At 33.7% G+C, this 18,958-nt stretch overlaps 1 protein-coding gene across 8 annotated transcripts in view; it reads left to right on the top strand.

Moving 5' to 3' along the window:
- Window positions 1–18,958, top strand: part of SGCZ (sarcoglycan zeta) — a 464,819-nt gene that overhangs the window by 239,369 nt on the left and 206,492 nt on the right. For all 8 annotated transcript variants that reach the window (XR_010472222.1, XR_010472224.1, XR_010472223.1 and 5 more), the window contains one exon: window positions 5,573–5,767. Coding sequence is in view for 5 of the 8 variants with exons in the window: in XM_065061002.1 (XP_064917074.1) it covers window positions 5,573–5,767 (195 nt within the window). In the remaining 3 variants the exon portion in view is untranslated. The remainder of the gene's footprint in view (window positions 1–5,572; window positions 5,768–18,958) is intronic.

Below are 18,958 nucleotides of genomic sequence, written 5' to 3'. Positions count from 1 at the left end.
TTTGCTTGTTACCTATAGGGAAGTTTTTCCCTCCCTGAGCTTCCACTCCTCATACGTACAACGATGCTGACACTGATCTTGTAAAGAGCTTTGCCTGCTTGAGACATATTTTTGGGACAGGAAAAAAACTGGACTCCCAGCCTTAATTACAAGAGTAGAATAGTTCTTTTAGAACTGAAAAAAAGTGTAATTATCCTGGCAGATCATTCATGAAGCTTCTTTCTTCCTTCATCCCCACTGAGATACCAGGATTTTATTTGGATGCCTGATTTTCAAACATGTAGAAGCCAAATGAACTTGTGTAAAAGCCAACTGATAACTTTCTGCTCTTTCTGCTAAGTATAATCGTACTTTTTGGTAGTCATCTTCATTTCTTAAAACTTTGATCAACTGTATTACACCCAGTTTAGCCGCCTACCTGTTTAGCAGCTAGATGAACATACAAAGAGGTGATCTTCCTAAGAGCTTCTTCATGTGTTATGGGGAAGGTACTGCATTAATTTTGGGTTTTATCCAGTCAACTACACTAAAAATCCTATTTTCTCTTCAAAACATACAAAATAATACAATTTTATTGCCAGTAAACTGGAAGTCAAATTGCCTGCCCAGACGTTAAGAGCAAATATTGGATTGTTTTGCCTGTTTGACTAACCATTTGTAAATAAGAACAATGACCCTTTTATTTCTTTGCTTAGTTTTGAATCAGATTCTTCTTTTATAACTCTTAGAAAAGAGCCATTAGCCATTAACACAAATTTCTGTTTCTCTAGAAAATTATTTGCAAGGCATTATCGTATTGTAAAAAGATTTTGTTAGCGCTTAAGTAGATTACCACCCTAACTACAGGATTTATACCAACAATCTCATCATCTAGATTTAGTTAATTTGCTCATTGTCTTCTCTTTCATTTTTCTCCTCTGAAATTTTACCACTGTAAGAGATTTTTCCAAAGACCGAAATAAACTTTGAAAATGTAAAATGTCTCTGCTCCATTCTTTAATTACTTTTATAAGTTGAAGCTATCTGTTCCAATATTACATTATGACCCTAAAATATCAAAAATTTAAAGGTCGTTGGCTTATTTGTGGCATGGATTTCTTGCTGTGTGCTTACTCAGATTCATCTCTGCCTAGTGAATATGCACAATCATATTTGTTATGGTACTGAATAAGATCAAAATATGTAGGGGTAGGTGAAAATTAAAATTAAGAATTGTGAATAATATATTCAGGTACAGTTTGGACATGACTAAATAGTTTACATTGTTATGATAGGTTCCTTTATCTTGCTTATGATACTTGTTCATTGCAGTGTAAGAATTAGTTTTATTTCTTTGTAGTTACTGAATAATATATCACATATTACTTTGGATTTGAATTAGAAATCTCATTAATTATGAGAGCACAGGAGTTATTTTTAATTTCTTTAGTATTTGGCTCTGGGTTTCTTGTGGCATCGTGTATGTATGTGCACTCCATGGAGGTTACTGTTTAAAATGCTAACACTGAAACATTTCAAAGATAAAATGGAGCCTTTCTGTAATTTAATTATTTTTGGTTTGAAACCTTCAAGCATCCTAATGTCAGAAACCCAGATAAACTTTCAAACCATAGTTCTTGTCTCATTTTGAAATGTTGTCATTAGTCATTTCATATTTACAAGATCTGGATAATGGAATAGCATTAAGCTTACACTGCAGATATTTTTTTTAAATGCCCATTTAATAATAGTTCATCATCAATAACATCTGTCAGTCACTTAGTTTAGAATGTATATTTTTTATAATGCATTTTAAAAATTCAATAGGATGAAATAACTCAGTCATCAAAAGCCTGTATGCATATTTTTATGTATTTCTATTATCTACACATATGCATATTTATTAATAAATACCAGTGTATGTATTTTTATACATAAAGTATGTCCTTTTAGTGTTCTGGAATTTCTTTATCTTTTCCTGATTTACAAAAACACAGAGTTCACAGCAGTTCTTCCTCAGTTGAAAATACTTATCTGAAGTAGATATGGTCTAGTATCCTTCCAGTTACTGATGATAAAAGCATGATACTAACCAGAGATATTTATCAAACATTTATGTGTTTTTTGTCTTAATGCTTTCAACATTTCCAGGTACTAATTACCAGACCAGCTAGGATTTGTTTTGGTTTTTACATGAGTATAAAAATCAGAAGTGAGAGTGCTGCCAATAACTGTAGCTGGCCAGATTAATAATCTTAAAAAATAAAGGCAAAATAATAATAATATTTTTATATTAATAGCACACAGTAAATTCTTTGGGCGTGTTTACTATGTACATATGTGCAGTTCTTAGAAAACTGATCCTTGTGGGTGGTTGGGAAGAACTGATGGTCTGAACAACTTGCCTTAGGTCTGAAGGCAGCTGGTGGAGTGTGGACCTGTGCTCCACTGTGGAGCCCTACCAACGGGAGTCAGTCTTTCACAAACTTCTCCAACCTGGGTGCTTCCCATGGGGTGCCATCCTTCAGGAACAGACTGCTCCAGCATGGGTCCCACAAGGGGTCACAAGTCCTGCCAAAAACTTGCTCCAGTGAGAGCTCTTCTTTGCCTTACAGACTCATTTGGGCACATCCTCCTGCTCTGGTGTGGGGTTCTTCATGGGCTGCAGGTGGATATCTGCCTCACCATGGACTGCAGGAGAATCTCTGCTTTAGAGACTGGACCATCTCCTCTCCTTCCTTCTTCAATGACTTTGTCTGCAGAGTTGTTTCACATATTCTCACTCCTCTCTCCAGCTACCGTTGTGTAGCAGTTTTTCACCTTCTTAACTATGTTATCCCAGAGGCACTACCAACCTCACTGGCGGTCTCAGCCTTGGCTAGCAGCGGGTCCAACTTGGAAATGGCTGGCATTGGCTCTGTCAGACATGGGGGAAGTTTCTGGCATCTTCTCACAGAAGTCACTTCTGTAGCCCTCCTGCTACCAAAACCATGTCATGTTAACCTAATACGTTGATATTTTCAGAAAAAGATAACATCACTTTAATAGAAAATGTAGACTGTGTATGAATTAAACTTTATAGAAGACCTATTCCTATAATAAGTATCTGAAAGAAAGGCCATGATATCCATGACAATGGTCAACTGCAGTTAATATGTGGGTTCAAAGACCTTTGGGACCTAATTATGATTTTGGCAGGGTTTTTTTAATGTTGTTGAAACAATTGAGGCTTTTCTCCAAAGTTTTTTTTGCAAAACCAGTATAAGTCTTTGGTGATGATTTAACAAGTTTATGGTAGCCATGCATTTGTCAAATATTAAAACAAGTAACAAATCACAGCACATAACTTATCTATCATAAAGACATGAAATAGAATGTTATAATAAGCAGCCTCACTCAGTTGAACAGTGTATATTGAGGGAACTGACTGATGCCTGCTTATGGTGATGAAATAAAATGTTACCATATTTAACAATTGTGTTACAAATTGTGTTACATGTGTTTCATGGGACCCCATTCATAGTTTTAGGGACAGCACTGCTTCGGGCGTTCTCACAATCTGAAAGTTGACTTTTCAACTATTTTTAATGGTAATAATTGTTTTGTAAGTAATACATAAACTAAGGTCAAAAGACAATGGAAATAGTGTAAAAATACTCATATAAATGTACAAATCAAACTAAATGCAAAACTAATGACAAAATGTAATCATGCATTGCATTTATTTTACAATGGCTGGCTAAATAAGTGTCTAGAAATTAATTATAAGGAGGAAGATGATTAAACCTTTCATGCAGTCAGTTTCTGAATTCATAAGGAATTCAGACACAGCAAGGATGAATACTGCCTGGCTACAATAAGGGGGTGATCTAAGATCTTGAATCACAGTGATACTTTGCTCTGGGAGGACTGAAAAATGTAATCGAGGGAAGTTCTGTTAGTGAAGGTTCACTGCATAAGTAAACTGCCAAACATTAAATTTAATTTGAATTATGAGAAAATTTAAGCAATTCCTATTGAAATAAATGGAATAAAAGTTAAAAAAATGCTTATTTATTAGCTTATTTAAAACCAAATTCATTATTTCTGTTTTGACTTATTTCAGTGATATGTGTTGTAATATGGATGTGTATTCTATGACTTGTAGCTGTTGTAGTTATTCACATGGACATGTTTCAGGAAGAACTTTTATATAAACAGAAGCCAATTGCTTTAGTTTCATGTTTAAGTCAAAGAGAAAAGTTTACACCTTCCAGTCTAAAGGCAATGTGACAGCTGAATATGAATATTAGTATCTGTAAAAGAAAGTTAAGGTTGTAGAATATGTTAAGTGGTTTCTTATTAAATGCCACAACCATTTACTCTGAAGAAGAATTAATGATAATTTCTTTAAGCAGTTTGGAAACAGTCACTGTTTATTTGTATGCTAGAAGAACATAAACTGGTTCAGGAAAACAACAAGTAGTGGTAGCATCCATATCTCCTAAAGGGCAAAATTAAAGCTTTGAAGGGTTTTTATGTTTCTTTTTGTGTAAAACATGATATATACAATGGCATACTTTTGTGTAAAATATGAGTATATGTATAATGGCATAAATTATTGATTTAATATACTAGATATAATAAAAGTAGTGGTAACCTCATTTATGACAGATGCTTTTCTAGAATGAATACATTTTTCTTCTGTTTTTATGAAAGAGTGTACTGGTTTTGGCTACAAGCTATTATGAAGAAAATTAATTTTATCTCAGTCAAAACCAGTACAAAAAAGGTTATATGATTTATTTGAAATTTTTATGTCAGGGAAGACATGGATCTGTTGGAGAGGATCCAGATGATGCCACAAAAATGATCAGAGGGCTGGAGTGCCTCTCCTATGAGGACAGCATGAGACAGTTGCAGTTGTTCAGCCTGGAGAAGAGAAGGCTCCAGGGAGACCTTATAGCAGCCTTTCAGTACCTAAAGGGGACCTATAGAAAAGATAAGGATGGACTCTTTATCAGGGAGTGTAGTGATAGGATGAGGGGTAATGACTTTAAACTAAAATAAGGTAGACTTAGACTAGATATGAGGAAGAAATTCTTTACAATGAAGGATGCCACGTCCCTGGAAACATTCACGGTCAGGTTGGACAGGGCTTTGAGCAACCTGGTCTAGTGGAAGATGTCCCTGCTCCTTTCAGGGCAACTGGACTAGATGACCTTGAAGATCCTTTCCAACCTAAACTACTCTATGGTTCTGTTCCTCTGAAAACAAATTTTCCTGAATGACCTCATAAAGGAAAATAAAGCCATGTTCAGAAATAGAATGTAAGATACATATATGGATTTTACTGTTTGTTGCTGGTAAATTTGAAATGGAAATTCAATTTGATATATATCAAAGCAATTGTTTACTTGAACTTTGTGAAAGCCACCAAATTCTTACTAAATGCCTAGTAAAAATAACATTTTGGTTTGTGCCGCATCAATGCATCTCTTCTGTGCCTATAGATACTGATTTCCTATATGTACTCAGGCGATGTTTATGTAATAAAACCTATGAAAAACAGACCTCTCATTTGTTTACTTATGCTTACATCTTTCTTTTCCAGATGACACGAGAGCAGTATATATTAGCAACACAACAGAACAGCCTTCCAAGGACAGAACATCCTCAGTTTTACCCCGTAGGCATTTATGGATGGCGAAAGAGGTGCTTATACTTCTTTGTCCTTCTGCTGTTGGTTACCATGATTGTTAACTTAGCAATGACAATATGGATTTTGAAGGTTATGAATTTCACAGTGGTAAGTATCCCAGTGACTTTATGTATCGTGCTTCTTGATGTAATAACTTACAGTTTTAGTTTTCTTTCCTTTACCATGCTAAAAATACGAATTTGGTAGTTTTGGATTAAAAGTTGTATCTCCTTTGAGTGCTACTTCCGAAATTTTTTTTTTTTTTTTTAAATATATTCTGCAGTGAGTGGGCCTGTGCCTTATCTATTCAGATATTTTTGGTTAATCACACCTGCTGAAGATAGATATGGATCTTGTTTGCCCAGCCAATAGCATCCTGGTGACTGCCCCAAAAGCATCTCTTATTTGCTTGTCACCACTTACAGCAATCAGGAGGAGTTTGCTATGTCTGTTTTGTATGGTATCTCTCAGGAGGAAACTGTTAGTTGGGTTGACTTAGGGTGACTTTTTACATTTTATGTTGTTAGTTTTGTCATCATGGGTTTTTGTTTTATTTTTAGTTGTTTTGTTGTTGGTTTTTTTTAGTTTACTGACCATTTGTATTGTGTTTCACCTAGAACTTAGAGTAGCTATTTTGATAAGAGTATCTATTTTGATAAGTTATGGGTAGGTGAGTATAGAAGTCATGGGCTGTTATGAGACAGCCTCCACCTGGAGTTGTCATTAACAGCATAATATTATCAAGCCTGTACTTCAGATGGATACATGAAAGAATATCTGCATTCAGTGGAAACTATGTTATCCACTCAGCTGTTTCCAAAGCTTTGCTTTGATAAACGTGGTAGAAGTTCTCACTAGCTGGCAGTGGAGTAGTGTATTTTTATATATCAGAAGACAAGACAGAAAACTCCATAGTTTAAAATAACAGTGCTTTTGCTAGGATCAGTGTAGTCTCTGTCTCTCTTTCCATCTCTCTGGATTTTGACCTTCATAAGCCTTATTTTGATGTAGCTGGTAAAACCTTTCCAATTCTTAGGGTCATAGTACATTTCTATTCTCAATTAATTTCATGGAAATAAGAAAAACAACCAGTATTAAGCATATGTCTAAAATTGTTCTGTGTCTGCTAATACTCTGTAATGCATAGCATCATCTGAGTTCATTGCCTAGTGAGACATACTGTACCAATACATTGCTACTTCTGAGTTGCCACAAGTGGATGAATATGTTGGATTCATATTTTGACAACTGTATGACTTTTATATTCAGGCACTGAAATGTTTGTTAGAAGTTTGGTGTTGGGATTTTTCATTGTTTTTGTTTGTTTGCTTGTTTTGTTGGGGAGTTGTTTGGGTTATTGTTGTTTCTCTTGTTTTTTGGGGTGGTGGGTTGGGGGTTTGGTTTGGTTTGGTTTGGTTTTAGCATAATGTCCTTGCAAAACAAGTAATCCATATATGCTCTTGCTGTTTGTATTAGAAGTGTATTTAGTCATACCTGTTGACTTCAGTAAAATGGTCTACTATTATTCCAGAGAAGAATTAAGCATAGAAATTTTAAAAACACAGGATTTTTCTCTGTGCAGAAGATTGCATTCTAAAAAATACTTGAAACTACTGCTTCCATACCTAGGCAATGCTTGGTTCTCCACTCAGCAAGCTACTGTATCACTATCTGGTTTAAAACACTTATAATTAAAACATACAAACTTTTTAAAACAAGATAAAAAAATATTTTAAAAAGTTTTCTTTCCCACATGTCAGAGCTTTATTTGCATGTTAAAGGTTTATGGTGAATCACCAAATCCGTATGTAAATCTAACACGGGAAACAACAGGATTGTTTCAGCAATTCTGTTTCCTACTTACTGGATTGAAGACCTTGTGAAATGTGTGTGTGCATCTGAAATAATTATGCAAACACGGGCTTAATAATTTCACAGAAATAGTGTTTTAAATGTTATGCACTTCATTTATAAACCGATTCTTTCATTATTATGATTCAGAAATAACAAAACTTATGTACATCTTTAATGGTCCTGTATTTTTTATAAATACAGATAAATAGTATGTCATTGACTAGTGTGAGTTAATCTTTCACCCTCCTGTTACAGAATTAAAATTAATTTTGTATATTCACATTTACCATAGTTATATATAAGAGTAACTGATTTGGAAAACAAAAGTAGACCATATCACTCCTCTTTCATATATATATATATATAATTTGCTTGGGGAACACTGTTTATTTTGTTCATATATCCCTTAACTACCTCAGAAATGAAAATTCCGACTTAACAGTTTGTTATGAACAATTTGCAAAAAATACTGTTTCCAAGGGGCTTTGTACTTAAAAAAATTGACAGTAGAATTTTGTGTGATCATACCACCACTGGATCATTCTTACTGGAATTTATATGTAGTGTATCTGTGTTGACAGAAAATTATTAGCCATTATTCTTTTAATGGCAAAATATTTCACGCTGTTGTTTAATGAAATGTACTGCTTCAGGACTGATTTGTTTTTGTCTTCCAACTTCTATATAAATTTGGGAATGATCTGTGGTTAAACTGTTGTGGAAAACAGAATTCATAGGCATAAAACTGTGGTTTATGACCTGAAATGGTATATCTTGAAGCACACACATTTGTTTTGCAAAGTAATTAAATGACACGATAATATTTTTTTTTTAAATATTATAAAGCTACATGTAATAGCTGTAGGCATATCATATAACCTAAAACTGAAAGAATGAAAAATGTCTGTCATTATTTTCTTCTGGTTTTATAAGCACCATTACTCTGGATCATGTTCAAATCCATTTTATTAAATATATACTGAAGAATACCAGTTTTCTTCTGCCAGTTCATGGGATGGTAGTCTTCTATTTGGACGAGTTAGTATTCACATTAGTCTCTGTATGGGTACAAAAATAGGTTGCTTGAGGATTGTAACAGAAAAAGTTCAGTAAAATCTTCATGTTTATGTCCACACATGCACATTTGAGCACCAGTGGGAAATTTGAATCAAGTCTGAAAGAGTCACATTCTTAGTGACAGATATCTGACAGTAAAATAATTTAGTTTATGAACCTAAACTTCACGTGCTTAGAGAATGCAATAACTTTGAAATATACATAAATTTCTTGTATGCACACATATGTATGTATAGATAGATATAAACTAAGAAATTGTATTTGCATATCTGAGCAGTGATAGGAAATCAGAAATGCAGCTAGAAACCTTCTGAAAAGGAAAACACTTTCACTAAACTGGTTTAAAGAGTATCTGCACGAAAGAAGAATCTAGCCATGATAAAATAATTGTTGAAATTAAAGTGTTTTGATATTTTGACATTATTTTAAATATTTGCTGTTTTAGTATAAGCCAGTGTCGAGCTTTTTTTATAAAACAATAATAATTGCAGTGCTTGCAGTTGGTTGTGAAGAGCCAGGGCATGGGTTTGTCATTACTGGCTGACAGCTGCAACAATATTAATTTGTATTAGCTGTTCACTTTCTATTTTTAACTGTACAGCTGCAGCCACTGGCCAACTGGCACAATAAAAGCCTTTCTGAGTTCAATTTATAGATTCTTCAGTTGGAAAAGTTTTCTGAATATAATGACCTTACATGTAAAAGTCGCATTCTAAATCTGAACTAGTTATCTCCTGCTCTCTTTATGCACAGAAAGGAGAAATAAGTTTTCCGTAAGGCTATTAATCTCATAATAAGACAGGCAACTGAATTATCCTTAAGCATGGATGTTGAATAGGTCATCAAAGAAGTTATTAAAAAGGAAATATAGTTTATTTGCAATTGTGCAAAAACATAGTACAAGCAAGTTGTGAACACCTCTTTTCACCAGATTAAGTAGTATAGCCTGGAAAGGTAGTGAGACTTTTGGGTATTCAGCCTCTTCTTCTAATGTATAATGTAAAAAAGACACTTGAAAGGTAAATACAAGTTACAAATAATAGCCCTGATATGATATGTATCAGACACGCAAACTGAAAGTAATTAGTATCTGTCTAGCAAAAGGAATATTAGATGGAGTCATAGTAATCATTTTTTGAAAGATATTCTCCCACTGGTAGCTTAGAGTTACTGTCCTTAAATGTCTAATTGAGATCTGTTACCTCACTGTTCGATCATCTGTTTAGAAAAAATATGTATGAAAGCATATAAGAACTTCAGAACAAAGAAGTCCCTAAACATTTCCACTGGTAATTGCAGGTAGCTGTAATATACTGTACTATCCTGGATTTACGTGGAAAGCAAATGCTCAGGAGCAGGCTATGTTAGAGGAAGATCTGACCTTGAACAGAATGCTCAGCAAATAACTTAGCCATGAAATAATTCTGAGGCTAAACTTGTCATTGGAATAAAACTCTCCATTGTTTCATGTGCATCAAGTGGATCTGCTCTGTCTTGAGTGGTAAGGATAAAATAATTTGACAGCCTCTATGGTATATTGTCCCCTAATGGAACTATCAAAATGTCTGAATCATATGCTTTAACTTCAGACTTCATCTATTATATTAAATTATTTCCTGAAAAATAAACAACTGCTGTCTTCAAGAGTGAATTCAACTTTCCTCTTTTTTTTTAAGCCTGATCTTTAAAGGAGACATGGAAAACATCTTGGAAAAATCAAGCTGGGAACTAAAATCTCTGGTTTTTGTCAATATCAAAATAATAGATTTAGGAGATGTGAATTTTATGAACATTTATAATTTCCTTTCCTTGTACTAACCTTGCCATGGTCCACTAGCTTCCCATGGAAATGTCTCTCACCTTCCCTGAGGATGTAAATACCTCTCATTTATTCTAGGTTGCATGTGTCTAATGAAGTGCAAAGCTGTTAGTTACTTTTCATGTCTATACAATTAGTATAACAGGTGTTTCAAGAAGGATGGGACACTCAAGTCATAACTTCGTGACATAACCATAGGGTAAAGTATGGTTATGTTGTGTATTTGTAACATCCTGGTTATTTCACGTACGTAATATATAAGAATTTTAATGGATAGCAAGGAAAGAAATCTTTTTTACTGTGCCTGTATTCTTAGTGTCATGTATTTGAATGGTCTATGGCATAGGTAATTAGTTTACTTTTTTCTTTAAAGATATAATCAGTTGAACATCATTCTCTAAATAGAGCTATGGTTTTGTATTATTTATTCTTCATATAGCTGTTAACAAATAAAGTATGTTGACAGTCTGTTAATCAGATTACTTCCTCTGTAAAAGAGATTTACTTTTTTGTCACTAAACAAATACCAGTGTATTTCTCTTAGTACTGCAAAGTGACATTGTGAAGGGACATGGAGCAATAGAAACTTAAGTCCCCCTCTTTGTGTGAGAAGCATATAATATCAGTGAATTTTCTAGTGTGTACATAATTGATATTGAAACTGGCATTTACTTAATATTAAATTATTCTGTTGCTTACTACGTTATACATTGCATTGAAGTTTGGAGTTTACTAAAGCTGAAAAAACTGTGATGGTAGGAAAAATGCAAATGTGAACCCCTTTAGTTCTTAGGATGTCTTTTGGGGTTGGTGTGCCTCAAGCATGTATCTTTGGAAGTATCAGCACCAAATTGTTTTACTGGTTTTGGTTGTACATCTGGTCTTTTATATCTCCATATTCTGCTTTCCCATTAGCAATCGATGTATGAAAATACTCATTTTGTTACCCCTCTAAGAATGCAGTAGCCCAATTCAGGTATTTTCTTTTGCTGTAATTACTTGCAGTGTTTTAGTCAGTTTTGACTCCTGTCATGGCACAATATTTTCTGTATTCATACATGTTAAACTCCTCTTGCCAGTAGTACCATGACATTTACTTTTAAGATCAGGAATGCGACAACTTATTATCTAAGATGAGACAGTTATTTCTCAAGGGAACTTGAACTTCAATTTAGCTTTAAACACAAGCAGAGCATAAACAGCAGTTTGAATTTCCTGACTAGAATTCACGTGCTTGATACTCACAATAGAACACACTCTGGTTGCTGGCTGCCTGGCTCCAGCTTCATGTTGTTTGAACAGCAGGTAATTTGCAAGATGCTTGAATGTCTGCCCGAAGATACACATGGCAACTAAGCATGATATCTTTTTTATGTGACAGCATATATAGTAATGCAGATATATGCAACAATTAGCTCCTCTCTGTTTGCATCTTTATAGATTGTCTCTATATTAATTTAGGAATTTGACTTTTAGAGTTAGAATCTTTTAGATATGCAAAAATCTAAATCTGAATGATTGTATTTTGTGAATGTTACTAACAGAGACCAGTAAACACAAATATATTTTCTTGGGTTTTGGTTACTCTGCAAGAATGAGGAAATCTTTCAAATATTTGATTTTCTGTGTTGTTGGGTTACACAAACATAGACACACTTCTGATCCTAATATCCAGTATGGAAAAAATACTTATCACTTCTTTAAAAGTACAGTTTTTCCATTAAAGCTATAATTTTATACTTCAGGTTTTAGTGGCACAGAACTAAAACAGCTGTGTTAAATGCTTTCATCTAGACTTCTAGCAAACTCTCTTGGCATACTGTAGAATTAAAATACAAATTGTTTGCAAAACTATACTGTAATACTCATCTATTTTTCGACAAGCATGCCAGTGATATGAGCTCTCAGGTTTCTAAGATTCCTCGACTACCCAGATCTCTTTATTTGATGTTCAAAATAGTATATGTTCTGTTATCAGCTTGGTTCTGCTGATCTATGCAATAAAGAACTGAAAAAAAAAGCTGTTTTCCATTTCTTAGGTACTTTTGCTTGAGACATGTCCAATTTGTAGCAGATTGGTATTTGAAATTTATGAAGTTGTATAATAGCTGTAGTCATCTCTACTCAAAAATAATTTGTTTTTTTTTATGGCAAACAGACAACTTCTTTCATTTTACCAAGGCAGCAGTTTGTTATTAGGTTTTGAATAAATATTATTATGATTTAATAGTAACACTTGCTGGATATGTAACAAATATGTTCTGTCTTATATGCAAATTTCATTTATTTCAATGGTAATTTTAAACAGTAAATTATTTCATTTTCAAAACTTGTTATCTTTTAACTAGATAGAAAACTATTTCCGTGCATTCCTCAATATTTTAGTTTTCAAGAACTTGATGTCCCATTTTGGGATGAATGCAAGAAAGCTTTTGTTTGCTTTTTGTTTGTTTTTTGTAGTGAGAAAGATCCAGTCCAGAGCAGGCAATATCATTAATTATTAATGAATAAGAGACTTAGTCAAGATATCGGAGACCAAGGTTCAAATTCATGCAGTCTCCAATATAGATCATGTCCCAGGTAAGTGTCCTACTCATAGGCTATTAGTCCTTCTGATCTCTGATGTTTTTTTTTAATACATACATGACCTCTATCTTACTATCTTCTAGTGTCAAACATCAGATATCACCCTTGTGAAAAATTTCATTGAAAATTCCTATGAAATAGCTGTGTATTCCTCAAGGATATTTTCTGCTCAGATTTAGGTTTCCTTTGAAAAATGTTTAGAAAATTGTCAGCCAGCTAAAATGAGTATTAGAGAACCATACACATGTGTGCATGTGTATATGCATACACACACAGTCTTATTTATATAATGGTCTGTATTCTCATCTCCTTTTTGCGTTGCACTGGAAAATAGAAACTTAAGCTTCGTGATTGAACCTGTCAGCTCTGTGCTCTTGCTCACAACATATTAGCAAAAGGATCTTGCTACAAGTTAATTTAGTTGTACTTTAATGTCCTGTTTGCTAATTTTCATGTAAAAGAACACATTTATGGAGTTGGAGGGTATTTTGTAAAACTTGTATCCTCTTTCATTTGGAGGGCAGTGGGTAGGAATGAACTGATTTATTCTTATTCTCTTGAGTATGTGAGATAGCTGCTGCCCTGAGTAGAAGAACTCATTTTAACTATTTCCAATACCATTCTTCTAAATCACTTTTTATCTCATTTTGATATGTATCTCCTGTATTGTATACCTCCTTTCCTAGTACTTACAGAAAAAAAAAATCAATTTGTTGGTGCAAGTATGGTGTAGGTTTACTTGAGTACATAGTAACAGATGTGCACAATCCTAATTAATTTCTATAAATCTCTGTTATTTCCTTTTTTGTTTGTTTTCCAAAAAAGGGAAAAGTAAAATTCTGTCATGTCACAGTAGAAAGACAATCTGAAATCAAATTTCCAATCTCCTATTTGTTACATAAACGTGTAGCAACAGTTTGCATAAATGGCCAAACCACTGTTAGACATATTTGGTTAGCTGTTTTATAGTAGTAGGTATCTCATATAAAGGCATTTTCCCGTAAAAAGTAGGAAGGTGTTATTTAAAACAGTGCTATTTAATAGGACTTCTTAGCAAACATGAGGTGACTTGATTTGATGTGCAGGTTATGTTATTGACTCTTGGTGGATGAATGCAGATTTTAGATAGTTAATTTTATTCCTGAGAAATATATTGATACCTTTTGGTGTTTATTGTTAAAAATTAACTCTGATGAAGAAAAAGTTGAATAAAATTCATTTATCAGTCTTCTCTTTGTTTGGCCATGAAAATTTAATGGCAGAATTCTAGTAAGGTTCCCAAAAGAAAAAGGGAATAAATACTTGGTACCCTGCTTAACCTTGTAAAAATGTGATTTAATTCACTGTAGGAAAAAAAAAAAATCTACTTATACAATAGTTCAAGCAATTTCAACCTGACCTTGTAGTGGCTTTGGAAAATTACACTGTAGTATCTAGAACTTGAATGCTTAGGGAAAACTGCTTATAGATGATGTTTACTTTACAGAGATACAGTGAGAGCATAGAAGTATTTGCCTGTACAAGGTCACTGCCTGCTCATTTGTCTCATTGCTTCAGACTTGTTTTGTAAAGTGTCAGGACTGATTTAAAATCAGCTTAAGGGACACAGGTGTGTTACTTATACCTTTATCCCATGTCAGCAGTCCAGCAGCATGTCATGGGTAGCTTGCCTCATGTTTCATAAAAAGTGTGGAATCACTGCAGTGATTCTGATGTGCATTAAAACATGACTTATGCAACCTCTTGTAAGAGTTTTAACATTTGGAAAGAATGCTGAGTGTGACTATAGAAAGTACAGAAGAGGGCAACAAGAGCTTCAATTCTTGTGATAGGTTAGATGGTAATGAATATATATATTTATTTTCATTTTGTGGACATTTACCTTCTATTAAATAATAATAACGTATTTCAGCTGAGTGAACAATGTTTACAAGACAGCTTATTCTTAATCATTCACTGTATAAATAGGCTGGAACAAGTATCTCAGAATTTTTTTTTCAAATATTTGCTTTCATGAAAATGGAATAACTCAATTTCCATGATTGGCTTTTAACTGTGTTTCCTTTCCATGTGTATTCTAGCACGACCTTAGTGTTTGTGGAAAGCGAGATTTTCAAGAGAATATTATACAAAAATAATTTTGAATTCTTAAAGGTTTATCCAGTAAGCCCATTTTGACACTTGCACAGTTGCACAGCCTGAATAGCAGATGTTTGAACAGAGTTGTTGATGTGCAATCATTTTTTAAAGGGAGGAGGAAGAAAAAAACATTTTGTATATTAGTATTCAAGAAAATAATCAACAGATGGTCATTACATGAAACGAAAAGAAGGCTAATGCATTAGCAGGTTTGTCTCAAATAGGGCAACTAAAGCAGACCAAGTTGATTTTGGAGTTCAGCCCAAGCAGTAATGTTATTTAACAGTAATTAGAAAGATATCAAACCATTTTGACAAACTTTAGTTACTTACAGGCACCAACAGTCTGTCATTCTGTAAGAATGGTGAAATGTGTCATGGTTTCTTTTTTCCCTTCCATTATTTGGATGATTTGTGTGGGTATAGTCAGTGCTTGGAATCCTGCTTCCATTTTGAAATCAGTAGTCTGTGTACAGAGCAGAATGTACTCATGTCAGTCTAGCCTAAATTAGACCTTGTACATCTAGAAATTATAATAAAGGAGAAATAGGAAGAGAAGATAGAATATGTAGTGATTGGTCGCAGACAGGATTAAATGATGAAATCAAATGTTTTAAACAGGAACAATACAGTAGCAAGACTTTTTTTTTTTTTTTTTTTTTTTAAATAAAAAAATGTTAATAAGGTCCTTGTGTGGCCTGCAGGAGGTGAGGAGGAAAGGTTTTAAAATCTTTACCCAGAAGATGCAGCACTGATGGGATATCTTGTTTATGTCTGACATGTTTTACAATATTGCTAGATATAATCAAGGAATAAAACTCATGACAATCCTAAAGCTTTTGATTGTAGTATAAATATAGCTGCCTTTTCTTGAAAAGCATGGCCCAATAGAGCATGTCTAATGATTTGTTGTTGCAAGGCACATGGTGTATACCCTTTCTTTCATTAATATATCAGTGCCCATCATGCCAATAACATTTTCAGTTGAGCATCAACCCTCAGAGACTCAGTGCCATTCATTTAAGTAAAACAAATTGAGCAGAGCCTTCTGTAAGATCTTGGGAGTTTTGAGTCGATTTATTGCATCTTACAAAAAAAAAGAAAAAACAACAAAAAAAACCCAAACATATTTTAACCTCTCTAATAATGGAATGTGCATTTTTATGGTGCACAGAATTGTTTTTAATTATAGACCTTCATTTCCTCTGACCCTGTTGAAATCCATCTAAACAGAAAAGCAATACCAAAAAATAGTATCTCACAAAAAATTTTCTAGTTACTGAATTTACTTTTCATATTACCTTCAAAATTCGGGTGTATAAAAGCAAGCATGTGCAAGAGGATAATAAGTTTCTGTCGACAAAACCTAGTTGAAATGAGGATAAATGCAATATGAATTAATATATAGGAATTTTGACTGACTATGTCAACTTTTAATCAGTCATTTTATTTTTGTATACTGTGATGGCACAAGTAAAAAAGAGAAAAATAGTTATTTTCATAGAATGAAAATCAAAATTACCATCCTCCTCTCCTCTGCTCAGTAGACATATTTTAATACTGAAGTTAGATGAAGGCAGATGTGTAGATAGAGAGAAGTAATATAAATTATATATATATATATACTTGATCATCTTCAAATTTTGCTTTTATGACATTTTTAATAGAGATGGAGCCCTTTCTCATTTCCATCATTGTCTTCAGAAATATACAACTCATTTAAGCTAACTCTCCGGGTCTGGACATGCTACAGAGAAGTAGCAGAGGAGACAAAAATCTGTGTTAGCTCATGCTGTCCAGAAGACACTTTGGTTTGAAAAAAAAAAGTCATGTTATGTGCTAAGGCTGGTTGTTCGGTTGTTTGTTTTTTAAGTAATGATGTAAGAAAGAAAGTTTGCTATTTAAGTCAAACAAATGAAGTAAGTAAACTCTTATGAATTATTTAAAGTTCAGCTCTTTCTAGATATAGCTTAAACCATTGCCAAGGCCCTTTAAATTGAAGACTCTCCATTTTCTCTAAAGAAAACCTTTCTACAGGATACTACTGGGAAAATCCCTTTCTCATGGTCACAAAAGGAATCAGACTCTTTTGGGGTACCTAAGCAGCATCTGCTGGACAGCAAAAAAAAAAGGGCAGAGTATGGCAACACAGAGTCTGTGGCAGATATTAAAGTTTTGGGGACTATTCTTTCTACAAATGAGTCTCGAGTCACCTCTGATTTTTAACAGGAGTGTTCTGATCTTGAATTCTTAATATAAACTGAGGAAAAATAAATATCCTATTACAAATTATTATCTGAGCTTTGGACTAACTGTCAAAGGACAATTACATTTGTGGTTTAAGATTTAATACAACTGTAATCTATATCTCACTGAAAGTTAACAAAGCAATTACTTTCAAGAAAATAAAATTAAATGGCAGATGAAGGCTTTTATTACCGTACAAATTAAAAAATAATTTTTGTAGTCTGAAGGGAAATATTTGTGGATTTTGGATTCATGGTGTGTGTGAATAAAATGACTTCAGATACCCTACGGTTTAGGTGAAACCTAAGCCATTTATGTAAAGCAAGAATACAACAAAACATCTGATAAGAATTTTTTATTAAATAAACTTGTAAAGGACAAACTGTTTGAAGAATTGAAAATATTCTTAAATAATTGCTTCAACATTTAATAAGCTCATGATGTACAAATATCCCTAAATAATTTTACCTCAGGTAAGCTGTCCATATTACAGAGAAAATTTCAAAAATTCTTGTTTGATAGCTTTGTAGTTTACTGGACATTGAAACCTCTGACTACATTTAGTGTACTCTGCTGAAAGTCATTAGAATATTTCTAGAAACTTTTTCACACTTCAGTGTGGGTTTTTTTGTATGCTGTAATGTTCGGTATTTTCCTTATACACACAATCTAAAAAAGTTCAGTTTCAGGTTAACAGTTAATGGCTTGGTTTTCAAAAGTAGTTGTAAGTCAATCTTAATAATATGTATGTTGTTTTAAAAATACCATCCTACACACTTTCTCCCATTGCTCTTGCAAAAACACCCTGCTAGAGTAATTTATATGTGAAATATTTCCTTCTTCAGCATTAGGGTCCTTACAGTATTTTTTTGTGTGTGATATGGGCAGTATGCTGGGTGGACTCTGGAAAACAACAGATGTAGGACAAATAAATACTATGTTATAAAAGGCAATTAAGAGAAGTATGTGCTAAATCACCCAGGCTCTGAACCTTCAAAGCACGATGCTGAAAGTACTGATTCTGGTAGAATATTACAGTGTGGAAATACATAATTTCTGTGCCTGGCCAGGATAGAGAAGTTCAGTAAGTTGTACAGGAAAGATATGCCAGAGTGACACAAATCTTGCAGCTTCCTTTTCATTTAGTGACAATGCAACAATTGTAAGTACTAATTCCAGGGGGAGTCCAGGGAAATAAGGCAGGTAGGAGAAGGTGTCTATGAAATAGAGAAGCGGGTTGAACATCAGCTACAGAGATGGGACAGTCATTTGGCCCACACAAGGAACGTGCTGTGGTGCTTTGTCATTTGGCTGGAGAGAAGTTGTGAAAATGGGGGAAAAGAAAAACATTACTCTGGCAGCATCCTCTGTAGTTAATCTGTGGAGCACTTCACCACATTGTGTGTATGCTAAAAATTTATAGATGTTTAAGAACTGGCTGGGCAAATACATAGAAGAAAAGTGTACCAAAGACTATCAAAGAATGAGTCAAAATTGCTGAAGGGCAAGAGATTTACCAAAAAATGCCTTTATCTGCATAATCTATTCTTATGTTTAGGTGTCTTTTGTTTACTGCTG

Source organism: Columba livia, chromosome 4, assembly GCF_036013475.1.
Source record: "Columba livia isolate bColLiv1 breed racing homer chromosome 4, bColLiv1.pat.W.v2, whole genome shotgun sequence".
Lineage (NCBI taxonomy): Eukaryota > Metazoa > Chordata > Aves > Columbiformes > Columbidae > Columba > Columba livia.
This window is presented reverse-complemented; position numbering and strand designations above follow the sequence as displayed.